The 27,075-nt window shown below is 48.0% G+C and overlaps 3 protein-coding genes across 9 annotated transcripts in view; 2 read left to right on the top strand and 1 right to left on the bottom strand.

Moving 5' to 3' along the window:
* The window catches only part of SAMD8 (sterile alpha motif domain containing 8), a 69,807-nt gene extending 56,971 nt beyond the window's left edge, over positions 1-12,836 (bottom strand). The window contains exon 1 of one of the 4 annotated variants that reach the window (XM_037130543.2): positions 12,666-12,836. In XM_037130543.2, the coding sequence (XP_036986438.2) occupies positions 12,666-12,806 (141 nt within the window). In that variant the 5' untranslated portion in view covers positions 12,807-12,836. Of the gene's footprint in view, positions 1-12,409; positions 12,547-12,632 lie in introns of those variants that run through there. The other 3 variants (XM_037130545.2, XM_037130542.2, XM_037130544.2) reach the window with 3 other exon arrangements.
* Positions 12,837-14,247: 1,411 nt separating this feature from the next.
* On the top strand, positions 14,248-19,720 carry LOC128627206 (dual specificity protein phosphatase 13). Its single transcript, XM_053664035.1, has 4 exons — positions 14,248-14,598; positions 15,418-15,635; positions 17,265-17,472; positions 19,634-19,720. Exons 1-3 carry the CDS (start codon positions 14,387-14,389, stop codon positions 17,462-17,464), a joined length of 630 nt encoding a protein of 209 aa, XP_053520010.1. The 5' UTR covers positions 14,248-14,386; the 3' UTR covers positions 17,465-17,472; positions 19,634-19,720.
* LOC119038154 (dual specificity protein phosphatase 13) lies at positions 19,657-27,075 on the top strand. 4 transcript variants are annotated; one of them, XM_053664038.1, is made up of 5 exons: positions 19,657-19,738; positions 23,572-23,763; positions 24,562-24,735; positions 25,710-25,930; positions 26,601-27,074. In XM_053664038.1, exons 2-5 carry the CDS (start codon positions 23,726-23,728, stop codon positions 26,801-26,803), a joined length of 636 nt encoding a protein of 211 aa, XP_053520013.1. In that variant the 5' UTR covers positions 19,657-19,738; positions 23,572-23,725; the 3' UTR covers positions 26,804-27,074. The 4 variants fall into 4 exon arrangements, with proteins under 4 accessions (XP_053520013.1, XP_053520012.1, XP_053520014.1 ...); XM_053664039.1 differs by lacking the exon at positions 19,657-19,738 and adding an exon at positions 20,858-20,941; XM_053664037.1 differs by lacking the exon at positions 23,572-23,763 and having other exon boundaries at positions 19,658-19,738.

The following is a 27,075-nucleotide window of genomic DNA, read 5'->3' as shown; positions in this document are numbered from 1 at the left end:
TAAAACTACAAAACTTTTAGACAATAACACAAAAGAAAATCTTCATGACCTGGGGTGAAGATCTCCTAAAACCTGATATGCAAAAGTTCATAAAATGATAAAGGAGACTTCAATAATATTAAAAACTTTTACTCTGCAAAAGACCCTGTCAAGAGAATGCAAAGACAAGCTACAGACTGGGAGAAAATATTTGCAAACCTGAGAAACAATATATATCTAGAATGTATAAAAAATTCCTCATTCAACAGTAAAAAAACACAAATCCAATTAATAAATGGCAAAAGACATAAAGAGGCAAGTCACCGAAGAGTATATATGAGTGGCAGATAAACACATGAAAAAAATATTCAACAACACTAGGTACTAGGGAAATGCAAATTAAGATTATGCTGAGGTATCACTACACACCCATCAGAACAGCTAAAATAAATATGACAATATGAATGACAGCAAGGATGCAGAGAAATTGGATCTCTTGCACACCGCTGGTGGGAAAGTAAAATTGTGTATCCATGCTGGACATAGTTTAGCAGTTTCTTAAAAAATGAAACATATACTTACTGTACAACCTAGCAACTGGTAAGGTAAGGAAGGGCATTTCCTTACTCCTTCCTTACTCCTGGGCATTATCCCAGAAAAATAAAAATGTATGACCACACAAAAACCTCTACACAAATGTTCACAACAGCATTATTTGTAATAGCTGGAAGGTGTAAATACCAAAATGTCCCATAATATGTGAGAAGTTAAACAAACTGTGGTGTTTTCATAGGATGGACTATTACTCAGCAATAAAAAATGACTGAACTATAGATACACACAATAACTTAGGTGGGCCTCAAGGGCATCATGCTGAGTGAAAAAAGCCAATCTCAAAAGGTCTTATGTGGTATGATTCCATTTATATAACATCCTCAAAATGACAAAATTATACAGATAGAAAACAGATAAGAGTTGCCAGGGATAAGATATGAATTGATTGGGGTGAATTGATATTCTAGATTGGAGTGATTGTTACACAAATCGACTAATGATAAAATGATACACAACTACACACACATATTAAACAAATGTCAATTTCCTGGACTTGATACTATACTGTCATTATGTAAGATGCAACCATTGCAGAAAACTACAATTATCCATGCAGGGTAAAGGATGCATGAGATCCTTCTGCTCTATCTTTGTAACTTCCTGTGAATCTATAATTATTTCAAAATAAAAAGTTGTAAGGTTTGCTTTTTAAAAAAGGAAAATGTCCTAAAAATATCACATGTGCATATTTTTAAATAAATAAAATATTCTAACTATTAATAGTTACTCCTCTAGTGGACTCTTTCACTCCCTAAATTAAATATTTCTAAAATTTCTAAATGTTATACAATGAGCATATAATGCTTAATAACCAGAAGGGGAAAGTCCTTTTTAGGAAAATGAAAACAATTTTCTCACTGAAGTACAACACACTTAGACATGAGGACTTCTGGACAAGATGGCAGCACAGATAAATACGGCTCACCTCCGTGCAAAACAACATCAAAATTACAACTAAACTATAGAACAACCATCAGCAGAACCATCAGAAAATGAGTTGAATACAAGTCTCACTACAGAATAAAAGAAACCACATATATCCAGACTGATAGAAGGGACAGAGATATGGAACAGGCTGGTCCCATATCTATGTGTGGTGGATAAAAACTTGGGAGAAAGCCCTGGCTGGTGTGGCTCAGTGGATGGAGCGCTGGAATGAGAAGTACAGGGTCATGCGTTCAATTCCCAGGGCACATGCCTGGGTTGCAGGCCAAGTCCCTGGTAGAGGGCATGTGAGAGGCAACCACACATTGATGTTTCTCCTTCTCCTTCCCTTCTCCTCTCTCTAAAAATAAATACATAAAAATCTTTTTAAAAATTGGGAGAAAAATGTTCTGAAAGTGTACGCTCTGTAATATGCCTTGATGCTCTCCTACCTTACTGTGGTGTTATGGAATTTAAGATGTTATGATGCTGACTTAGGATTATAAGTGAAAGTATTGGACTGTTTCTTCATGTTATAAAACTGAAGAATTTCGCTCTGCAGTTTGAAAAACTGTGGCCACAGCTGTGATCTGTAGGCCAACTGCCACCCAAGATGGGCCCTGAACTTTAAATAGGCTTTCTGTTTTATTTTGAAGACTCCCAGATTGAACTTTCTTCTTTACAGATTTTTAAAAATATATTTTAGTGATTATGATGTTATAGTTGTCCTATTTTTTCCTCCCCTTTATTCCCCTCTGCTCTGCACGCCCCCCACCACCAGCATTCCCCCACCTTAGTTCATGTCCATGGGTTGTACATATAAGTTCTTTGGCTTCTCCATTTCCCATACTATTCTTAACCTCCCTCTGTCTATTTTGTACCTATTTATACTTTTTAAAAAGTATATTTTATTGATTATGCTGTTACAGTTTTCCCAATTTTTTCCTCCACTTTGTCCCCCTCCATCCTGCACCTATCCATCCTCCAGCATTCCTCCCACCCCTTAGTTCATGTCCATGGGTTGTACATATAAATTCTTTGGCTTCTGTTTCCTATGCTATTATTAACCTCCCCTGTCTATTTTATGCCTACCAATTATGCTTCTTATTCCCTGCACCTTTTCCCCCATTCTTCCCTTCCCCATCCCCACTGAAAACCCTCCATATGATCTCCATTTCTCTGATTCTGTAACTGTTCTAGTTAATTGCCTAGTTTTTAAGTTCAGTTGTTGATAGTAATGAGTTTGTTGTCATTTTACTGTTCTAGTTTCTAATCTTCTTCTATTTCTTAGATAAGTCCCTTTCACATTTCATACAGTAAGAGCTTGGTAACGATGAACTCCTTTAACTTGACCTTATCTGGGAAGCACTTTATCTGCCCTTCCATTGTAAATGATAGCTTCGCTGGATAGAGTAATCTTGCATGTAGGTCCTTGCCTTTCAGGACTTCAAACACTTTCCAGCTTCTTCTTGCTTGCAAGGTTTCTCTGGAGAAATCAGCTGATAATCTTATGGGAACTCTTTTGTAGGTAATTCTCTCCTTTCCTCTTGATGCTTTTAATATTCTCTCTTTATCTTTAATCTTGGGTAACTTAGTGATGATATGCCTTGGTGTGTGCTTTCTTGGGTCCAATTCTTTGGGACTCTCTGAGCTTTCTGGACTTCCTGGAAGTCTATTTCCTTGGCCAGATTGGGGAAGTTTTCCTTCATTATTTGTTCAAATACGTTTTCAATTTCTTGCTCTTGTTCTCCTCCTGGCACCCCTATGATTCAGATGTTATAGCACTTAAAGCTGTCCCACATAGGTTCCTAAGCCTCTCTTCATTGTTTACTCTTCCACTGTTTAAAAAAATGGAAAAGACAAAAGAAATGGAGGATGACTTAAAAGTTGCTTTCTATCTCTGGGAAAAAGGAGCAGCATTTGGCCATGTTCTTTTGTTTTCCATTCCTGTCCTAAATCCAAGAGCATGGTTCTCAGGAAAACCAATTTAAAAAGAATTCCTTGCAGTTTGTTATAGGAAAAAAAGAAAACCCCAAACTTTTAGCACTGATATTACATACTGTTCTATTAAAGAATTTTCTCTGCCAAAAAAAGAAAGACAAAAAACCCCACTTTAAGCTGGTGTTTGACATTCTGGTTTCAGATGCTCTCTTTTTATTAGTGAGTGATGATGGTTTGCTAATGATCAACAGGTAATGATTTTTGTAATTCCATCAGTTGGCTCTCTATTTCTACTCTCATAACTGTGTTAATGTTTAACTATTGTACCTTAAAGCTGAAACCAGTAACTATGCATCCTGTAAATGAGGTATTGGGCTTACAGAATTGTTCATTGCATAGACAATTTTAAATGTTGCAAACTAACGAGTTATACCATTTTTACAATTTCTTTCTCTCCTCCTCCTTTTTCTGCCCACAAATGATATTATAATGCTTATTTAGTCAAAAAACAGACTAAATAAGGATTAAAAAAGTTTACCGTTGAATTTGCCATCATTTCACCGCCTTGATTCTGTTTGTGTCCTACGATGCAAAAGAAGTCAGTGGCTTTTAAGTGTTTACTAATAGAATGTGATTGTAAAATGTACAGTTTGGGTGTGTTTAATTATGAAATTTCTTCAAATATAATAAACCATTAATTTTTTGATGCTCAACATTTAAAAACAAAATTTGGGAAGGATATTGCAGGACAAGGAATGTCAGCCCAACACTAGAAGCCCCGCCCAGAGTTCCAGTGCCAGGAAGAAGTCCCCATAAATTCTGGCTATAAAAACCAGTGAATATTGAGTCTGTGTAAGAAACTTCTGGAGTCCCAAGCAGTCCCCTTAAAGAACCCACACAGGGACTCACCTACTCAGACTCACTCCCTCTGAACTCCAACACCTGGGTAGCACCTTGAAAGGCACCAGCTGGCATACAGGAAGTAACTGAAGTGTCTGGTATCAAGAAGAGAGCAGAGGATAGCTTTTTCCTAGAAAGAAAGGCGGGCAGAGGCCACCATCCCTTTTCTGAACACTCTCGCCACACAGCCAGCAGATAGGTACCATATCTGAAACTCCATCAACCTGGCTAACATTGTTTGCCTCACCTTGGAGATCCCCTGAAATACAGTCCCACCCAACTTACAGGCCCACCCATGCTGTTAATGGTGGCTTTTCCATATGAATGGCTGGTCTTGGCTCCTGCTTCACAACTCCCTAAATCCTCTCAAACAAGCAACAGTGGGCCTCAGTGAGGCCCCAACCCCCATACCTCTTGCTAATTGGCCCCAGACCCAGAACTAGCAGCAATCAGCCTGGACTCACAGGTTGGCTTCACCTGGGAATCTCATAGCTCAATATAATTAGCAGCAATCTCAGATTGATTTATAGCTCAGAAAATGTGGCTCTGGGCAGAACACAGGTTGGGGCTGACCCTGGCCTGCACCACCAGGGAAACCCCAGGGCCAGCGCACCCAGTGGACAGCTATAGACCATGTCAGAGCACCGACACCCAGCCCCTACACAGCTGATCCTACACAGAGGGCAGAGATTGGTGGTCAGTGGTCATAGCCAGTCCTTGCAGCCAACTGGCCTGGGTTAATCCCTCCTGTTGATATGCCAACAGCAAGCAGTTAAGGCTCAACTATAAGAGGAGGGTATACTCAGAACACACAGAGGGCCCACCTTGATTACCCAGCTAGGGGCGTCCCTAGAAGGGGGTGTGGGAGGCAACCACACATTGATGTTTCTCCCCTTTCTTTCTCCTTCCCTTCCCCCTCTCTAAAAATAAATATTTTAAAAAATAAAAAGATAAAAACTATGAACAATAAAATGGCAGTAAATACATACCTATCAACAATTGAATCTAAGAAACAGACTAAGCAAAGAGGAACAGAGACAGAATCATGGATATGGAGAGTGCTTTGATGGTTGCCAGATGGGAGGGGATGTGGGGGAATAGATGAAGAGATGAGGGGATTAAGAAGTACAAATAGGTACATAGTTAAAGAACAGCCATGGGGATGTAAAGCATAGCACAGGAAATGGAATAGTAGCGAAAGAACTTAAACACATGACCCATGGACATGAACAATGATATGAGGATTGCGTGAGGGAGTTAGGGGTGCTGGGTAGATTGGGGGGATGGGGGAAAACTGGGCCAACTGTAATAGCATAATGAATAAAACATAATTTTTAAAAATGCCACTTTAAAAAATAAACAGATATGAATAGAAAATTAAGAAAATCAACTGAATTCAATTATTAACCCCTATATGGATATACACACCAAATAAAAGATAAGAAACAGTGAGGCAACTATCAAGATCAGTAAATCCAAGAGTAGCTGTGATTACAGGTCCACTTCCCTCTGCCATAAAACAGTGTGACTTTGGAAAATGACTTAACCTTTATACTTTAAGAGATTATAAACAAACTAACCAGAGACATCGAACACATCATACTTTGCAAATGAGAATAACAAAATTCTTAAATGTTAGAATTGTAAGCAACATGGGAGGATCTGATACAATTCCTCAATTTATATCTGAATAAATTAAGGCTAAAGAGTTAAATAACCTTCAAACAGCTATTCCACAACAGAATCTGATAAAAAATCCAGAAAGCACAGTAATTAAGAATGCTGGCTCTGGAATCAAACTGCCTAAGTTCAAACTATGGATTTATCACTTAGTTATGTGACCCTGCAGCAGTTACTTAACCTTACTGGGCCTCAGTATTTTTCTATGTAAAATGAAGAGAATGCTGGTTTCTATACCATAGGCTTGTTGTGAAGATTACATGGAATATACATGTAGTGCATTTATAATAATCCTTGGCAAATAGAAATTGCTTAATAAAGGTAAGCTAGTATTGTCATCACATACTAACTCCTTTCTGCTACTGTTGCCCTAGGCCTAAAATTCAGTCATTAAGAGTATCATCTGTCAACTAATAGTTACACCTACTCTTAATTCTGGAAACCTTTGGGTCAATAAGAAATAAATATGAGCATTTGAAAATCACTTTTAAATCTCATACAGCTTTGCTCAGGGTGGAATTAAATTTCAGCAAAACGATGATGTAATCAAGTCACATTAACTGAGAAACAGAATAGCAAGACAATAGTGATTCCAGTTAATTAATGCAGAATTCGACACACGAACATGAGTTTCTCATATCATTTAATATCAAATTCAACAGGAGCACTGCACTCACCAACATTTTTAAAAAGTATGTAATATGTAACTGATTATTATTGATACCTAAAAGCACTTTAAGAATTTTGGAAGAAATTGGGGAAATTTCCTAATGTGACAAGAACAAATAAGTGGAAAGACACAAACTATTCTATGAGCTTAATTATGCAAACACACAAGAGACTAAATGGTTTCTAATTTATCATTAGGCATTCTTTAGAATTCAGAGGATATATCAACAAAATGAAAGCTTTATGTAAAAGTTTACAGAGCCCATGCCCATGTTCAGGTGATGATTATAGTGATTTAAATACGGTGGATTTTTCTTGTAGGTTCACCTGATGGTACGTATATATACACAAAACACTCTAAAATTCTCGAGTATAGTTGTCTGAAATAATGATCTTCTTTAAAAACCACATATATTGACTTTAAAAACCGTACATTTGAATGCCCCTAAAGGAATTTAGAACAATTGATACAACTTGATTCATATAAACAAAATGTGCTGTTTTTGGAAGTAACTACTAAGCTGGTATACAGTAAAAACTTTAAAGTTAGTGTCTCTAAGTGATATATAAAACCTAAATAATATCCATATTGCAAGGCAAAAAAAGGGGGGATACTTAAAAATTATGTAAAGTTAGTGTCAATATGTCCTCCTTAGGGCAATTATACGTTACAGTTGCACTTGTGCTAAAGTAAGCTTAAAATTCAATTTTACCTAATAAAGCTTATTTAATATGCTTTATTAAATAAATTAAGAGACAAATTATAGTAATTTGCAGATACATAAACTAGAGCAAAAAAGTAATTTTTATGAAAGCAAAAATCCAGAACTACAATGTAGGCGGGTAAGATTTACTTTGGGTATTTAACTCTCAAGTCTGTAGTATTTGGGACTATCAAGTTTTAAAATCTCATTTTTAATTTTTAATCCCAAATTTAAATATTTTCAGAGAGCAAACACAAACTATTATTTTCTCTTGATCGTTATCAAAAATTGCTTTTTTCCTAGTGAGCACAGGTCATTTTTTCCTAAAACATCTATGAAATCTGCTATAATCACAAAACAATGTCAAAGACTGAACCAATTCCTACCCCCCGTTTTTGACACTCTACCCGTGATTTCTGACTGTTCTGCTGTATTCCACTTCTGCGCAGAATTTGGGACAACACATTTGGAGAAATCAACTAGCCTCCTCACTTATATCATCATTCTGCACCTAAGTTCTGGGATATTTTTTGCTGCCAGGACCATGCACTCAATGTAATATTATTTTTTAATATATAGTTTTTAATGAGCACAAACCATTTCTGGCTCCAACTTGCCTCAGACTAAATGATATACAACTATCAAGTTGCACTTAATTCTATAACACATCTAGAACTATCTCAACTCCATGAATACCAATCCAATAAACAATACCATCCAGTTTATATTCTAAGTTATGTTAAAGTTTTTGTACAATCAAGATTTAGTGGTAAACTTAATGAAAGGCTTGACCTGCCTGCATGCCAGAGCACATCAGTAAAGAAGCCAAGCATGTAAGATTATAATTCTTATTCTAATCACTAAAATAATATTTGGGCAGGCTAACTTTGACATATTGATTGGTTTAAAAATCACTATTCTTATTTATGTTTTATTTTTATATTTTAGAGATTATATTTATTTATTTTAGAGAGAGAAAAAGGGAGAGAGGAAGAGGAGAGAAACATCGATCAGAGTCGCCTCTCGTATGTACCCCAACAGGGGACCAAACCCACAACCCAGTCATGTGCTCTTTTGCTTTGTGGGATGACACCCAACCGAGCCACACTGGCCGGGGTAAAATCATTATTTTTAAATATGATACACTCCAAATCAAATCGACATATTGAAAAATGAGAAACTGGCTTACAGTTTCAAATTCCATTATGATATTGTGACGATATATTGGATTTGGACCCAAAATGTAATGTATGGTTTTGGCAGCCTTTTATTTTCATGCCAATAGTTTGTTAATGAAAATGATATTGATTTAATTCAGTCTCAAAGTTTCCAAGCTACAGTCAATTTGCTGGCGTTTCCAATAACTGTGATACAGTTTAACTTAAAGGAAGACTGTTACTTAGAATGGTTCTCACCTCCGACTCAAATTTCCTACCTAGAATTTTAAGAGAACAGGAAAAAGGGTCCATAGACATATTACCATCTTTTTTGTCTTTGCCATAACTCAAAAGCTTTACAAAAATCCATAACAAAAATTTAAGGCAAATGCAACTATAAGGTCATTGACTCCACAACATTCTATTGAGGTGCATATCATAAAACACTGTCTTATAATGAAATCAATATAACCAAGTGTTCTTAGTTTCTGCCATCTTCTTTAAGAGCCAGGATGGACTCACATTATGTTATATACTGGACTGAAGTAATTACATTACTGGGAGGACCCAAGGTGTGGGGAATTAACAGAGCATTTCAATATGGAAACATGAAGTGAAGACTCAGCTTAAGATCCAGTTATGGTGCTGGATGGTACGGGAAGAGGGAGCACAGGAATATTTACACCACAGGGTCTGTCACAAATCCAGAGCCACAGATTTAGAAGCAAATTAACCAGAGGTAGCATGTAAACACCGAATTGTTCTCCAAGTCAGGAGAGCCTGACCATGCTTTCCTATTTTTAGTTAACTTCTTGACTTCTCAAAGCCAAGGGAACCTCGAGACCTAAAGTAAGAATGAATCAAGGTCATGACTACCCTTAGCCAAAGGGTAGTGCCCAACTACTATCCCTCAATGCCATATATTTTCTCCTTAGAGAAAAAAGAAAACAAAACTAGATTTCAAAAGTTTCTAAAACCACATGCAAGCAAAAACTTAAAATCACAAAAGTACAGCATTATATAAATAGGTAACACCTTATTTATAAGCAAATACAAACACTCAAGAAAAAAATTAAAGCAAATCTAAATTCCCCCAATTTCTGCAAAACTAAAATGTTTAATCTGGGCACGATAGTGTAGTCCCTCCCTGTAACCTACATCCATGAAAAAAACTGCATTTAGCTCATCCTGTATTCTTCCACTAACGCCACAACCTTTACAAAGAACTTCATCGGTAATTTGGCAGAATACGGATTTGTATTCAATCTCAGGTAAATCACTTTGATGTACAAAAAGAATGAAAGCTACAGAAGCTTTTAATTTAAAAAGTGAATTCAACTTTCACTATCAATATACCACTGTATAAAAAAATGAAGAAACATTTTCATCCATAACTTAACAGCTATGCTAGGTATGCCCTACTATTAAAACCAAACATTATTATGAGGCCTATGGACAAGAATTTTGAAGGAGTAGCTGGTTAATATGGTCACTTATTTAAAAAATAATAATATTCATTACAATATCTGTGATTCAACAGTGTCTCATAAACAATGTCCAAATTTCAGCGCTCAGAAAAACTGACAATGTCTCTAAATCAGCAAAACTATGGCAAAGTTTTGAAAAAGCATTGAAGCTCTAACGATTAGCAAAATAAAAATGCTTCAATCTGAATGAGAGTCTTTGTAATCAAAACTGATTTATATAACTGTCTGCATGTCCTGTCCTTGCAGTTCTGATAGCTTCTTCTGGAGTAAGAGAGATTTTCTTGCCTTGGAGAAAGTGCTCTACCATTAAACTGACCTTCTTTACAACTAAGTGATTGTGGGAACTGTCCAAGGGAAACAAAAACAAAATAACTATTAGGCATGCTGACACATTAATTATACAACTAACTTCGTCTTACAGTTTCTTTCTTTAATTTTGCTGTAACACTAAGATGTTACTCAATAGACCAGGAGTGTCAAGCTCATTTTCACTGGGGTGGGGGGGCCCATCAGCCTGAAGGTTGCCTTCAAGGGCCGAATGTCATTTTAGGACTATATAAATGTAATTACTCCTTAACTAGGGGCAAGGAGCTGGCACTGCCCCCAAGCAGAAACAAGGTGCGGGGCCAGATAAAACAAGGTGGAAGGCCAGTTTCAGCCCGCAGGCCTTGTGTTTGCCACCTGTGCAATAGATGTTACCTAAATTTTTACATGCCAAGATTTATTCAGAACTAAGTACACTATGTAGATTCTCTACACGATCTCAGTCAGTGAAAGTAAACTGAAACATAAACAACAGAAATACTACGTAAACTTCTTTAATTAAAGACCAATTAAAGAAAAGGGAGTTAATCTTTTGACAACAGCTAAAAGCAAAGCTAAGAACTCATCTCTCCTTTAATGAGATAATTACTAGTCCACTGAGCATTTGAAGATATGACATATTTACTCTATACATATAAACTAAAAAGCTTGTTGCAATTGGTAAATTATCTCACGAAGAATAAATAGAGTAGAAATACTTGATGGAAAGTTTGTTTTGAATGGCCAACAGCTTTGCAAAACTTACCAGATAGAAGTCATAAAAGTAGAACAGCGTGAGATGTGGCTAAAGTTATGTTATAAGTTAATAATTACAAAAGGTAGGTAACTTATTTATAGTAAAGCAAATGGAAATATTACAATCATTATCTTTCTGGCACAATTACGGCTTTGGTACTATTTCTTCTATAAAAAATGTGTACCCACTTATCCCAGTTCTGTTAACGCCCAACTATAAGCATCCTCTATTCTTGTTTTTCTAGATCACATTACTAAAAATGTTATTCATATAATATCTGCAAAATTGCATTAATATTGGTCCTGCAAATCGGTCAAGAGTACCCCTCCAATTTTCAAGAGATAACTCCAACCCTGGAGTTACGGGTAAGAGGAAGATCTGGTAGGCTCCTGGACTGCGGTGATTTCACATACCGATTTATGTGCCCGGACACCTGCACAGACCGTATTTTCACCCTGGGTAAGTATGTGTCGACCCAAGCTGTCAAAGTGGAACCGGTCAATACTAACTATAAAATCTAGGTGTCCACATTTTTATTCCGAGCTTTATTATTAAATGTAAAGGTAATGCATTAAACATTCTTTAAAGATCTAAAATTCTCTGATATTTAACATAAACTTAAATCTTACGAAGAAATAACAAAGAAAAAACATGCTGTTAAAAGAAATCCAAATGGTATCTTTATTTTCAGAATCACGCCTTTCCCTACGTTTCCGAACATCACTTCCCTTTTCACAATTCCCCCAGTTTTTTCGGCAAAACACAGCTCCTCCCACCCTAGATTTTCAAAGGGTCCACTGCCCACAAACGAGAAGCCCCCACAATCCAAGTATATCACCTTAGTGATCTCCGATGCTTTGAAAGACACCTGTGAAGATGCCCAAGCCCTAAATTAGGTTTCCAAGGGCTCCTTTTCTTTTCAATCCCATTCCTTTTTTCCTGGCCCTTTGGGCAAGACTACTTCCCACCCGAGACCCCTTCCTCCCGCAGTCAAGCCCGGACCCCCGCCTGCTCCCCGCCGCCCCGCTCTGGCCAGCTGTCCGAGGGTCCCAGCCCGGTCCCGCCGCCTCCCGCCTCGCCGTAACCCTCCGCCGCCGTCCCGCTCCTCCGACCCTTCGCCCCATCGCCCCCACGGCCACATCCCGCGGCATCTCCTCCTCCGGCGCCACGTTCCGGCGGGACCCCTTCCATCTCCTCTCTCTGCCCTGCTTTCGAAAACCTCCAAGCCCTTGCCTTTTCGAAGCTACGTCTCCCCCCCTGTCCCACTCCCTCTCGCCCCGAACCTCTACTTACCCCTCAGCCTCGGCCATCGCCATGCCCCTCGGGCCCTCGCTCAACATCCTCCATTTCCCTCAGATTCCGTTCTAGAGCTGCCTCTCCGGGCTCCCTCAACCGCCTCCCGTGGCCCCTCCGGAAACTGTCCTCGGCAGCCCTGGGCTTCGGCTCGGACACCCCACTCGCCCTGGCTGCAGGCGCCCCCTAAACTCCCCTCTCCTCAGCCTCGGCTCCCACTCACCTCCGCCGTCCGAGGAGGACTGCCCGGACCCACCTCCGAGTCGGCTTCCGAGCCGCCGTCGGAGTCCGCGGCCCTCCGAGCGCCGCCGGAGTCCACGGCCTCGAGCGGCGGGGGCGGAGCCCGGGGAGGAGACCTGGAGTGGGGGCGCGGACGGTGGCGACTGCGCGCAGGCATCGCTCCTGCCCCAGTGTCCGCAGATCGAGCAGCTGCTCCCTATTCAAACCGGAACTGCTTCGGGAGGCGGGGCCCCGCTGCCAGGAGGCGGAGCTCTAAGGGCGGGGGGCGGTGCCAAAACCGGAAAAGACGCGGGCCTCGGGTAGTGAGCAAAACATCTGAAAAAACCCAAGGGCGCGTGCGTCCAGTGCAAAGCGAGTGGATGAGGCCGAAGAACAAGGCTGGAGAGGATGGAAAGGGGTTCACGGGATTGGTAAATAGGGTTTGAGGACCAGGGGAATTTATCTCAGTTTCTCTGGAGGGAGCTAGCTGCTCTCCAGAAACCAGCTAACAGTGATCATTGTTGCCATTTATTGCCCCTTTATTCTCAGGCCAAATGACATATAATATTTCACTTAATCCTTGTGCCAAAGTCAGTATTCCTACTCAAATCTGACCAAGTTTGGAACCCATTCTCTTCCCACTCCACTATACTACCCTACAGGAACTCCCCAACTTATGCCAGCATTGGCATAAACCAAGTCCAAAACCACCTGTGACCTAGGCTCCAGCCTCTCCCTTCGCCTTGCATCCCCAAGGAGTGCGAGGCAGACTTCAGTGGCTCTGATGGGGGCAGGGACAGGTTCTGGGGTGGACATGCTTACATGGGATGTCCTGGTGTGGACTTTACCCTCAAGCTGGACTCAAGGCCCGGGGCAGCAGGGAGGCTTCCCACTGCAACTGGTACTTCTCCCAGCCCCATCAGGGCCTTAACAAAGTCATCTGAGAGAGGCAAGACATCTCACCTGTTTTGCCAATAACTAACTCTGGCAGGACAGATATAGTCCTTTCTCAGTTTCTATTGTGGAGACAAAAGCTCTTGGAATCAGAGGAATCTCCCTCCCAACCCCAAAATATTACTGGTAACAAGCTGTTAGGCTCTTGAGAAAGTCTGGGGCAACATTCACCTCCCTTCTTCCCTTTTGACTACATGGCCCATTTCAGCCTTCTCTTTCGAGAAATCAGTCATCTTCATTACAGAATCATTGTTCAAACCTTCACCCACTAGCCCTGTGAGCACCCTTTATATGAGGTCCTCCATAGTTCTCTGACACTACAACTCAGGAAACTTCCTCTGAGCCCTAGAATCTAAAAACTCACCCAACAGCCAAAGGTTCCCACTCAGACCTGCTGAATTTTTCCTATCATGCATTCTTGGAGTCAGAACTACCTCCTCTCTACCCTGTATCTCTACTTTAACTCAGTTCTGAGAATCAAATAGCCTATTCAGCCCTCTCAGCCTGTTCAAAAGAATGTTTCTTAAACATGTACTATGTGTTAGAGACAGAATATTCTTTGTTTTATTTAATTCTCACAATGCTTTAAGGTAGGTGTCATTATCCTTACTTTGTGGCTGAAGAAACTGAGGTGAAGAGGTAAAGTGGTTTGCAGAGGTATGTCTGATTCCATGTGGTCACGGAGTTTGGGGTTGGGAGGGTGACCCGGAGGGAGGGAAATGTCCTGTTCTCTCTGGAGGCCCTGTGACTTGCTGAGTCACTTCCTCTGTTCCACCTGTCTCTGCCAATCTCCGAGAAGGAGAAATGACACTGGAGAGGCAGAGACAAGTGACTGCAGAGACAGAGGAGTGGGTGGGCTGGCCCATGGCTGAGGCCTCGCTCCCGGACCTGAGGGGACATACCGAGGCCACTCCTTGTCCCAGTGTCCTGGAACTGGAAGAGCTCCTGAGGGCAGGGAAAATTTCTTCTTGCAGCCGAGTGGATGAAGTTTGGCCCAACCTTTACATAGGAGATGCGTGAGTGGTAGCTGGCCTAGAGGGTGTGGGGGTGGGAGGAACAAGAAACAGTTTTTGGGCTCTTTACCAGAGACAGAGGTGGGAAGGGAATACAGAGAAATAGCTATGCAATGAGCATCCTAGGCCAGGGACTTTCTCCAGGACCCCTATGTCCTGGGGACGGTGTAGTAACCATATGCAGCCACCAGGGGGAGCAGAGACTTTGCCAGCCTGCAAGAGGGGAGCTCCCAGAAGTCTGCTGGAAAATCCAGGGTAACTAAGTTTGTTGGGCGGGTGTCTAGGGAATGGTGATTAAGGGTATGAAATGTATCGGAGAGAGAACTTCCCTTCCTGGTCCCAGCCTCTGTCCTCTGGACACCGAATGGGTGAGGAAGCCTGACTAAAGGTTGAATCAGGAAAAATGTCACCTCTAAACAGTAGATTTCACCTCCCTCCTTCAGAGTAGAAGTAGGTATGAGGTAGTGGCCAGGAGAGGTGGGAAGTGTGTGGGAAGGCATGGAGCAGGAATGAAAGGTGGGGCAGCTAGGTCCCAGGAGTGAGGCAATCCTCTACTTCCTGTTCTAGCCAAGGCAGGGGCAATGACCTCAGGAAGCAACCAGGGGCTCAAGGTACTTCCCATAATACCAGCTCTACCATCAGAAAGCTCTGAGGGTGGCTCTGAGCTGTGGATCCCAGCTCAAACTTGCTAGGTTCCTTCTGGCTCCCTTTGGACCCTCATGGCTCCATCCCTCTGAAGTAGGGAGCTAGGGAGCGTGGGAAAGCCCCCTTCCTGGACCCCACGGCTCAGCCAGCATCCAGCCCCCTCCCTCCCTTCCCCAGGGCCACGGCAAATAACCGCTTTGAGCTATGGAAGCTGGGCATCACCCACGTGCTGAACGCCGCCCACGGGGGCCTGTACTGTCAGGGCGGCCCTGACTTCTACGGCAGCAGTGTGAGCTACCTGGGAGTGCCAGCCCACGACCTCCCTGAATTCGACATCAGCGCCTACTTCTCTTCCGCAGCCGACTTCATTCATCGTGCGCTCAACACACCTGGGGGTAGGACTTGGGGTCTGATCTTACATTCCATCCTGGGGGGATGTCCAGTTTCCCTTCAAACATCAGTGCCCTCCTATCCCTAGTTTGTTTGTTTGTTTGTTTCCCAAAACTATAAGAGAAAGTTCATCCAGAATGTCACAGAGGTAGAAGTAGTGAGCTGTAGAAGTAACAGGCTCAGGAAACAAGCTGCTGAGGTGCAAGAAGGGCCCCTGGAGCCCAGGAGAGAGAGGCAAGGAAAACGGCCTGGGGAAGGGGGCCGGGAAGGGTGTGGTGCAGTCCACAGAGAGGGCCCCACCGGGTCCTCTGTTTGGAGGCCTCCCCTGAAGTCCTCAGGGGAGGACCCCAAACATCTCTAGTTTTTAAAAAGCCATCAGGTTTTTAAAAGTCCTCTGCTCAGTGCTCCAGTCGTTTGTCCAACTACAGTGCTTCACATATGGGGAAACTGAGGCTCAGAATACAAGGCCAGACCACGAGTTAGGAGCAGCCCTGGGGCTGAAAGCCAGGCCTCTCAAACAGCAAAACAGTTTTTTCTCTGCATGACTCAGCCTTGGGAAACCGCCATTTGGTAGCTAGATGTCTGGTTTCTGCCCCAAAGTACTTTTAAGTGGGGAAAAAAACAAAGCAAAACAAAACAAAACGAATACCCAGGGGACAACAAGAGACCTGGCGAAAGCTGAGCCTCTATTATGTGTTTGTCCTGGGTGAGAGCTGTGTCCCTTGGTCCTTGAACATGGACAAACCAGCCTCCCTCTCCAGACTTCAGTTCTCACCGGTGCAATGGGAGAGACAAGACTCTGTGTGGCTCATGGCGCTTCTTCATATCCAAAGCACTTTGACACTCATTCGTTCTTCACCCATTCACTCACCAGCTATTTCTGATCTTCTCTGTGTCGGGCACTGAGCTAGATGCTAGGCATTTACACTTAGACAAAGCAGGGTGCCTGCCCTCGCAGAACTTATTGTATGTTCAGGGGAAAGACAGTCAAAATATCAAGAACGAGTGCCCGCTCATCCAGGTGGGCGGATGCAAAGGGCCATGGGAGCGCAGGGCAGCGGTGCTCCGTTCGGAGGATCGAGGCGGTGGGGCGACCTCCCTCTGCAGCAGTGGTCACCGGGCCACAGTGAGAAGGAGGAGCTGCTGTTGTTCAGGTGACACCATGAGTGGTCGGGAAGGCCGCCTCTCAGCTGAAACCCGACAGGTGAGAAGTCGACGTTAGTCAGACGAGAGGAGGGAAGAAGGTTTACAAGTAGTTGGAATAGCCTGGGCTAAGGCTGGAGGTCTGAGACCATGACAGCTTCCAGAAACTGAAAATTGTCCTGTGTTCCTGGAGCTGAAGCTTGAGGTAGGACAGCCTGCGACGAAGCTGCAGGACCAGCAGGGGCCAGTTCATGGAGGGTTTTGTCAGCTATGCTAAGGACTTTCGACCCCATCCCAAGGGCAGGCAAAACAGGTATTGCTTTACCCATTTGACAGATCAAGAAACAACCCCATAAAGCTTGAATGACGTGCCCAGGGTTTGTCACGGAGCACACCTAAGGCAGAGCAGGGAAAGGAACTTGGGTCCCCAGCCCAGCACCTGGGCGGGCCTGCTGGTGGGAAAGGGTCTTTCACCAGGATGTCTTCTTCAGCCAAGGTGCTGGTGCACTGTGTGGTAGGTGTGAGCCGCTCTGCCACGCTGGTCCTGGCCTACCTCATGCTGCGCCAGCAGATGTCCCTGCGCCAGGCGGTGGTCACCGTGAGGGAGCGCCGATGGGTCTTCCCCAACCGAGGCTTTCTCCACCAGCTCTGCCAACTGGACCAGAAGCTGCGGGGTGCAGGCCAGAGCTGAGGGGCCAGGTGAGGGCTGGGCCGGGAGTGAGGGGACACGCAGGCGAGGCTGGGTGCGGTTAGAAGTGAGAGGTCAGGTGAGAGCTGGGCAGGGAACATGGGATGGGACCAGCTCAGAGGTCGGTTGTCAGGCTGTGTCTGGCTGGTTGTGGCCCACTCTCCAGACTGCTGGGCTCCCTTCACCACCCAAGGTCTCATCGGGGCCCAGCCAAGATCTCTCTGGATCCCCCTCTCTCCCAACCTACCCAGATTCTCCGGACCCCGGAGAGGATGGAAAGACTAGGAAAGAGGAGCACAAACTGGAAGCAGAGAGACCTTCCTACCTGGCCCTGAGGCCGCCCTGCCTCCTTGTGGGGCAGCTCACCCGAACCCCATCAAGGCGGCGGCCCGGGCAGCCCTGGGACCCGTGGCTGTCTGAATCTTCCCACACCTCCGCACACCTTCCTTCAGCCCTGAGGGAGCACAGTGTGGTGCAGCTGAGTTTAGTCGATTCTCGTGTGAGCCTGGCCACGCCATTCCCACGTGGGGAGGGAGAACAGGTGTTCCTGCCACCAGCCACGACCTCCTCACACAGCCCTGCTGACGGGAAGTTCTCCTGTCGTCACAAGTCCGTTCTCTGCCCTAGACGCAGCACCCCGCTCCCTACCTGCCCCGCCCAATCCGATCTCATAGATCAACAGAAGGACCCTCCCTAACCTGCCTCGCCCTCTGATTCTGGGGATCCCTTTAGGACCTGAAGTCTTACTGAAGTCTATCCAGACTCCTTCCTATTCCCGTGTACCCTGCCTTCTTGTTCTGTGTCCAGTGCCTTTGGAGCAGTGGCACAAGGGGAACAGATCCCTACCACCTCCTCTCCCAAGCCGCTTCCCTTCTGTGGGAGGCCCCAGGGCCCCCGCTGCCCAGTGGCAGGGGTTGGGCTGCCCCAGCAACAGCACCGCGCTCAGGCCCACCCGCTGAGGGGCTGCTTTAATTTCTCTGGCAGCAGCCCTGCGTTTTCCTGCAGCTCAGTTGGGAGGAAGCAAGGGTGTCCCTTCCTGGAACGGCACCAGGATCGTAAGGGAGCTGCAGAGCGCCCGCTGCCCTTCTCCCACCACACCCGGCAGGGTCTGTCCCTGGCTGGCCCGACAGCCTGCCTTCTCCACATTCGCATCCACCCTGACAAGGGCCGTCCGCTGGAGGGTTGGGCCTCCGGAGCTGCTGTCTACTTCTCTACTGCTACCCACACTGCTCCCTCCCTCGATTTTGCTGTGCCACACACCACCCACTGCCTCGAAGGGGCTGTCAGTAGCGGGTGGGTGCCTGGCCCAGGCTCTCCGGGTAGCTGGGAGAGCAACCGATTTCTCCTCCTACCAGGAGCTGCCCAGGGCATGGCCTGAATCCCCTCTCGCCCCCCCAACTCAAAAGAGCTGTTTTGGTCTCTGAATGCCTATCCAGCCCGACCAAGATGGGGCACATTAGAACCCCCTCCCCACACCCTTGTTAGGATGAGCATCTTGGGGATGGTGACTGGGGCAGGATGGAGAGCTGGGTTTAGAATTTGGGGGTGAGTGCAATGGCAGAAAATTAGGGTGATGGCAGGAGCCAGGACTAAGTCTGGGGCTAAGCTGGTGGGAAACTGTAGGGAGCTCTGCTGGTGCAGGGAGCCAAGAGGAGGGCAGGAAGGCGTGTTGCTGCCCTGCTCTCTCTCCTGTAAACAGGTTGCAGGGACCTGGCAGAGCAGCAGATCTCTGATCATGCCCAGTCATCCCACTTCCTCGGCCCCAGGCTCTTAAAAATCCTGACCTTGAACCTCAGCTTCTTTCCTTTCAGGGAGTTGGCTTGGAGGGAGCCGTTTGGCTACTGCACTGCGCATTCCTGGGGGTGTCATCCGCCAAAGCGTCTGTGCAGCCAGGCCCGCGGGGGTGCGCAGTGCACAGCCGGTGCAGCCACACACGGCAGCCCGGGGCTGGCACTCGGGACAGTGAGGGGCTGTGGGGGGAGGTCGTCTCTCTTCCAGCCCTGGGCCCCCAGCCTGCCGCCTCATCTCTCCCAGCACCTCTTGGCCTTACCAAGAGAGCTCAGAGCAGAAGCAGGTTTAGGTGGCAGCTCCTGCCCTGACGCAGTGATATGGCCCCAGGCAGCCTGGGCCCCGGTTTACCTGCCTGTGACATGGAGCTCATCTCTCCCCCAGACCTGGTCCTCACTTCCTGCCACAGGCGTCTGAGGCTTTGCCACCCTGGCACTGGCCCTGCTGGTGCTGCTGGAAGCCCTGGCCCCCGTGGACACCCAGAAGAGGGTAAGAGCGCAGTGTGGGGTCCGCCCTATAGCCTGCTACTCCATCCGCTTCTTCCAGCCGCCTGAACTTTCTCTCAGCCACTGTCTTCAGCCCCCACAGGTGGGAATGGGCTGCCCTCGCAGTCAAGCCCTGAGGCTTCCTGGCCAGGACCCCGAGGTCCCTTGGAGGGGGTGGGGGAGCAGGGCAGGAGGTGGGGATTGTGATTGAGGGGGACAGCCCTTGGCCACAGCTGCCTCCACCTGCTCTCCATGGCGCCTGGGGAGCCCCGGCAGAGGCTGAGCCTTACTCCCTGGAGCTCAGACTTCCGAGACCCTTATAGGGATGGCTGCAGGTATGCCTGTCTCGGTGTGCGTGTCATCTGGGAGTGTGAGTGGGCGAGTGGGAAAGAGTACTGAAGTTTGGACACGCGAGGAGGGGCTCAGGGGAGTAGGGAGGGTTCTTAACCCAAGGTCTCAGAATGATAACAGTTAACCTTAGAAACCTTGAGATGGTGAAAACCATCTCACTGGCCTCAAGGGAGAGTGGGACCTGGGCCAGGAAAGCCTCCTGGGTAGGAGGACCTAGACAGAGGGCTGAGTAGCTTCTGGACGCACAGCTCCTGACCCCAGGCCAGGGCTGGCCAGAGACCTGCTCTGAACCCTGCTTACACCTTCGCCGCCTGTCTTCCCATACTTCCCTCAGCCTGGGTCGTGTAGGTCTTAATCCTGGACCAGTCCTGTAATCCTTATGAAAGGATTAAAGCCCTTGGAAAGCTCTCGGACCTGGCTTCCAGGGTGGGCAGTGCCGCCAGTTTGTGTGCGATTTCGGCTGGTTCCTCCCTGTCCTCCTCCATGGAAGATCCTTCCAGCTTTAACTTTCTGCCCTTGCTCCTTGCCACCCTCGAAGGCCAAGGGAGCTCGTAAGATGGCCCCGCAATCAGCATACACATACACGCGTGCCACAGGCCTCCCCCCGCCGGGCTGCCTCTGCTGGAGCAGGGCCAGGTGCCTGGCTGGGTGTGGCGCTGACCGGGCCCTGGGGCCAGTGGGCAAGTGGGGAGTGGCAGGTGGAGGCCAGAGGAAGGGAGCAGCACATCATGCTTTATAATTAAACTCAAATCAAAAAATAGAAACAGCATCAAGTGTGCAGAGACAAGTGGCTGGAAGTCGGCGGCACAAAGTGCCTGTTACAGGAGACCTCAGCCTGGGCCAGATACCCCCACAGGTGGGTGAGTCCCCTATTTCAGGGGGACGCAGGGCTTGCTGGGCAGAGAGGGCCAGGGCGCCTGTGCCTGTGTGTATTGTGTTGGGGGCAGGGAGGGTATTGGCTTGGATTGAGGGATGGACTGGATCGGAGACAGGGGCACGGACAAAGTATAGTAGAGTCAGATCGACCTGAGCTTGAATCTTGGCTCCCGCACTTACTGGCTGTGTGACCTTGGGTATATTGCACAATCTCTCTGAGTCTCAGGTTCCTTATCTGTAAAATGGGGATAATAATATTACCTGCCTCATAAGGGTACTGTAAGGATTCGATGAGAAAATATAAGTACATAGTGAGTACTAGTACATAGTACTAGTACATAGTGAGTACATCCTTAGTGAGTGATGACTATAATAAACGTCATCACCAGACAGAGAAAGGAACGTCAAGAAACACAGACATAAAGACCAAACTTCGCTGTCCCTTGGGAAAGTTACCCTCTACCCAGAATATGGCTGAGGCTTGAATAGGTAATGGTAGTAACAGTAGTGGTAGTAACAGTATTGTAAGATGTGCGTTTATTGGGCCTCTGCCGTGAGGCAGACATTGTGGGAAGTGCCTTACACTTATGATCTCCTGGGATTCTCACCACCGCCCCGCTGAGGACACCGGCTCGGAGAAGCACACAGGTACATGCTGCAAACACCAGACCTAAGAGCTCTGCCCAGGTCTGCTTTCCTCCAAGGTCCACAGGTTGAGTGCACACACCCGCTGGCAGATCATCGTGGGCAGTGGGCCCACCCGCCTCCCCCCCTAAGGCTTCCTTCTCCAGACTCCTCAGAGATCTCTGGTCCCGTCTGGAGCCGAGAGATCTCTGGATTAGAGATCTCTGTCCTGTGCTCACAGTCCCATCTGATCTGCCTGGGGGGGGAGGAGGCAGAGACTGAGCAGCAGGGAAGGCCAGGGGAGTATCTTCTGGAGCTGAGGAGGTGCATGGCGAACAGCTGCCCACCCCAAGACGACCTATGCCTCAGCCTGAGGCCACGGGCATGCAGGGTGTGCTGGGAGGCCAGGAGCGGCAGGAGCTCCTGTGAGAGGGTGGGAGGCAGAGGCAGCCAGGAGAGGGACACGGAGAGGAGGAGAGATACAGAGACAGAAAACAAGTGTCTGAACTTTCCACAGAAGCAACACAAGAGCAGGCAAGCTGCTGCCTGCGGAGGCAGCTGCTCAGTTTAGAGGGGAGGTGCAGGAAGGAGGCCAAATGAGGGCTAAAGTGAATGGGAGAAAAGCCAAGCCAGCCCTGTCCAGGGTAAAGGTGGGGCCCTGCTTCACCCTCAGGGGGCCGAGGAGGTGTGGGAGGAAGTGTCAGCAGGGTCCCTGGCAGTCCAGGTGTGTGGGGTGGCTGAACCCAGGGGAGCTGCGGCAGCCACCAACTCCCCTTCCTTGGGTGTGCGTGGAGATTGAAGGATGATGAGTCAGAGGGCAAGGGTCTGGACCTGAGTCAGCTGGCAAAGGTGGGATGGAGCGGCAGGTGGGAGCTGCAACCATGAGCACCAGGAAGGAGGCTCAGATGGCACCTGACAAGGAGGACCCCTTGGAAAAGCGCCATCCTTCAGACCTGGGCATAGGTCTTCTAGGAAGCTGAGCCGGGGTCTGTGGTTTAGGAGCCCCCAATCTTTAATCCCCCTGCTGTCTCCTCTTCTGCCCAGGAGCCTAGGGGGAGGAGCCAGGTCCTGCTCTCTCTCAACTGAAGCCTGCAAGGCACCTATTGGCCACTGGGGGGCAGCCTTACCCCATGCCAAGCACAGAAGACTGAGCCCATGCTAGCCAGGCTTCCCAAAGCCCTATCTGCTCTGCTTGAGGCTTAAGCATCACCAGCTGGTGATGACCAGCTTTTGGATGACCCTGAGGCCTGGGGGCTTACCCCACCCTAACATAATACAGTGCTCTCTACCCTGTGGTTGCTGCATACCCAGCCACTCCTCTCTTATTCTCAGGTCAGACAGCCAGAGACTCCTCAAGTCAAGCAAGACCAGGGTATTTTAACATGAGAAGAGCACTGTGGCCAAGACAGGAGCAAAGAATTGCTTAAGGCCACAGAATAGATGGTGGCCGGACTCTCCTCCTCTCTCCAAAGTTCTCTTCCCACCACTTCAGGTAGCAGCCTCCCAAGTCCATGGGGAGTTCTAGGCCCAAGAGCCTTTACCCCCGAAGAGCTGTCCCACAGAGAGAAAGCCACTGGTTTGGCAGGGCTGCGCTTCCCTACGCAGAGGCCTAGTCTTCTTTCAGGCCCCACCCCCGTGGGCTCCCAGAGGAGGGCCTGGAATTCTAGCCGCTTCACAGCATTTGTGTTCTGGGCGGAACCACCCCAGCCCCATTCCGCTCCAGCGCCAGTCCTGTCCCGGTCCCTACTCCCCCACTCTTGGCCCTCGACCATGCCCTAGGTCAGTGGCAGGCCACTCAGCCTGCCCTGTCAGATCACAGTGGGGGATGAGGGGGAACGCTGAGTCTTCACTTCCGCCCTGCCCGCCGGCCGCCCGCTGTGTGAGCTTGGCCAGGCCAGTGGCCTCCTGGGTGCCTCTTTCTCTCTCCGGTCCTGGCACCGCCTGCCAAAGAGAAAAGATGTTTTTTCCAGTTTGTACCCTCCCTAGATACTGGTTGAGGGGGCCAAGGACCGTTAGCCAAGATAGGCACTCCTTCCCAGCGCGACACCAGACCCAAGTTCTGGTGCCACTGAGATCCCAGCTCGGCAGGGTCCCGGACTCCCTCAGCCAGCAGACTCTGGAGACCACCCACCCCACCTCGATGAGACCTGGCCTGCGGCGCTGGCCTGAGTCACGGGGGTAAGGAGGGCAGACCCAGGGCTTGCAGGCGCACACGGAACCGCAATACCAGGCTCCCCTGCAGAGCTGGGTGGCTTAGTGACCACTCTCTGGTCCCCAAGGCTGGTAACTGGGAGGCTTGGGGACTGAACTGCAGGACCACAGAACTGGACTGGAACCACAGGTTTGCTGCATATCAGCCTTGTGGTTTTGGGTATCACTTAAAAATTTCTCTCTGAGCTTCTTCAGCTAGTGCCACAACTGAGGCACTAGGCCCCTAAAAGGCATTAGCTCACTCAGGATGGAAATGCTAACAAATGTCATTCATAGCCCAGGCTCCTCAGTCCAGAGAGGGGCTCTGCTCTCCAAACACCTGAAAATGAGAGGGTGTGGGGGCCTGAGGGCCAGCCCTGGAAGGAGCAGAGGAGGGGGCTCAAGATGAGCTGCCTCCGCTGTGAGGAGCCACGGCCATCTGAGGTCTCTGTCCTACGAAGTCCTAAGTGTGACCTGCAGTTTAAGGGGTTGGGTCTGCACTAACCCAATTCCACAGACGAGAAACTCCAAGGACCCCTCGGCCAAAGTTTCTGACCTCAGGGTCCTCTAAAGAAGGCAGGAGAGAGAGTAACAAGGGGTCTGATTGTTCCTTGGGAAAGGGTGGAGGCCTCAGCCCCAGCTGAGCTGGGTAATAACCTCATACGAACTAGCTGAGCCCTTCCCGCCTCATCCCACTGCCACCTGGGCTCTGCACCGCTCCTGGGTCAGGTGGACCCCCCTTCCGGGAGCATGCCTGCAGCCACTGCGGTGTCCACCCTGTTCTAGGATGGACTCCCTGCAAAAGCAGGACCTCCGGAGGCCCAAGATCCACAGGACAGGCCCAGTGTCCCCCTACCAGCCGCCAACGCTGTCCTCACTGCAGCGCCTGCTGTGGGCCCGTCGGGCCGCCACACTGAGCCACGTCAACGAGGTCTGGCCCAACCTCTTCCTGGGAGATGCGTGAGTGCGGCCCCGCCGTCGGTCCATCCGGTCCCACACAAACACGCGAGACGTCCCCCTTCTGGGAACCGCACTGCCAGAAACCCCCCCGTGCGTGTGCCCCGGTCACACACACAAGTTCCTCTAGGGTGTGTACAGGCAGTAAGACGGAGGCATTTTTTCTAAAATTTTTTTTCTTAAATTTAGAATGTATGAACCAATATATGTGGATTTTAGAACTTTTCCTTAATATTTAGAGACTAGGAATCAGTATCTTGAAAACAATGTGGCAGACATTGTTATTACTAAGATAACCAGTAATAAAATCCCTGTTGACTTTTAGAAAATGCATGCACACATACGTACAGAAGTGCTTTCCACATTTTTTTTTTTACAAAAACAGTATCTCTTTATAATCCCATTTTGTAATCTGCTTTAGATAAAAAGCTTTTTAAGTGGAATCGGACTGCATGTTTTTAAGACCTTAAACACCATTCTGTTTTGCATTCTGCGTTTTTTGTAGGTTCTTAACGCAGCACGCGCGTTCCTGGCTTTCCTCTAATACCTCATTTTAGTGCTTGGGTAGTGTTTCATTTACCTGCGCCTAATCTTCTATTAGAGGATATTTAGTAATTTCTCCCCAAGTTTTCACCGTCTTAAATGTCATTAGATCCAATTTTCGGGTATCTGTGGGCACAGTATGGATTCTTTAAGTGGCTAGAAGGAGATTTGCTGGACGCAGTCTATATACATTTTTAAGGCTTTTGATGCCTGAGGCCAAATTGCTCTCCAGAAAAGTCGGCCTGAGTGGAAGGGACTCTTGAACTCTGACTAGAGGGGTCCCTTCACCCTGGGCCACCTCACTGGTTCCGGTCTCTGCCCTTGGGAGAGGTGGGGGGCGGGGGGGAAGGGGACAAGTTCCGGCCCAGCCAGAACTGGGCCAGGGAGCTCTGCCCCTACCTCCCAATTCCCACCACCCTGCGCCCGCCCCCCAGGCATGCAGCCCGGGACAGGAGCAAGCTGACCCAGCTGGGCATCACCCACGTTGTGAATGTTGCTGCGGGCAAGTTTCAGGTGGACACAGGCGCCAAGTTCTACCACGGGATGCCCCTGGAGTACTACGGCATCGAGGCAGAAGACAACCCCTTCTTCGACCTCAGTGTCTACTTTCTGCCAGTCGCCCGGTACATCCGAACTGCCCTCAGTGTTCCCCAAGGTGAGCTGCTGGGGAAGGGACTGGGGTGGAAGTGAGGGAGGTGGGGGTGGGCTTTAGGGCTCTCCATCTTTCCAGTGGCACTGATAGGTGGAGTGTCCTGAGCCACAGGCCTCTGCAACAACCCTCCCGCCCCTTGGGTAGAATAGCTGCTGCCGTTCGGTGAGCGGCAATCACAGACACAAGCAGGGTCCAGTGCGGTCATCGGTGTAACCACATCCCTCAGTAAGAGACCCGGGTTGGGCAGAAGGTACAGCACCTAGGGGGGGCTCCTGAGCTGGCTGCTCTAAACTGGAGCTTCGGCACAGGCCTGCGGGGACAGGGAGAGGGCAGAGCTCGGGGAAAGTGGCAGGCAGACAGCCCTGGAATCTGCCGCAGACCAGGGGATTGCAGGAGTGCCGTCCTCCCCTCACTCCCACCGACTCCCCAGAGTTGCAGAGGATGCGGAGGAAGCACCTTGAACCAGGAGAAGGGAGTCCCAGCTGCTCACTTGCTGTGTGACCTTGAGCCAGGTCCTCTCTGGGCCTCCTTTGCCCCAGCCGACAGTGAACACCGTGTCCGTATTCCAGGACTGTGATGGGGGCGCTGAAGGGAAGCCAGAAGGGTCTCTGCTTCCCAAATGGGTGGGTGGCGGGAGGGCAGCTAGCTGATGCCGGGCTGGGTCTCTCTGCAGGCCGCGTGCTGGTACACTGCGCCATGGGGGTGAGCCGCTCGGCCACGGTCGTCCTGGCCTTCCTCATGATCTACGAGAACATGACCCTGGTGGAGGCCATCCAGACGGTGCAGGCCCACCGCGATATCTGCCCCAACTCGGGCTTCCTCCGGCAGCTCCAAGTCCTGGACCACCGCCTCGGGCGGGAGACGGAGCGACACTGACCTGGGGGACAGCCGGGAGCCCTGACCCTCTGTTCAGCGTGGCCCAACCCAACCAGCCTGGCTGTGAGGATGGCAGCCTCTGCCGTTCCCAGTCCCCCTGAGATGTACATAGCAAGTGGGCTTGGCTGAGGCAGAGGCAGGGAGAGCGGGGGGCAGCCTTTAGCAGGTGGATTTCCCTGACCCAATCCTGAGATTCTTTATGCAAAAGAGTTCAGTCTGTCTCTATAATAAAAGGTTCATCGTCATAGAAACAGGAGACCTTCTGGTGGTTT

The sequence above is a fragment of the Artibeus jamaicensis genome, unplaced genomic scaffold (assembly GCF_021234435.1).
Source record: "Artibeus jamaicensis isolate MK-2021 breed Jamaican fruit bat unplaced genomic scaffold, CSHL_Jam_final contig_332, whole genome shotgun sequence".
Taxonomy (NCBI): Eukaryota; Metazoa; Chordata; class Mammalia; order Chiroptera; family Phyllostomidae; genus Artibeus; species Artibeus jamaicensis.
This window is presented reverse-complemented; position numbering and strand designations above follow the sequence as displayed.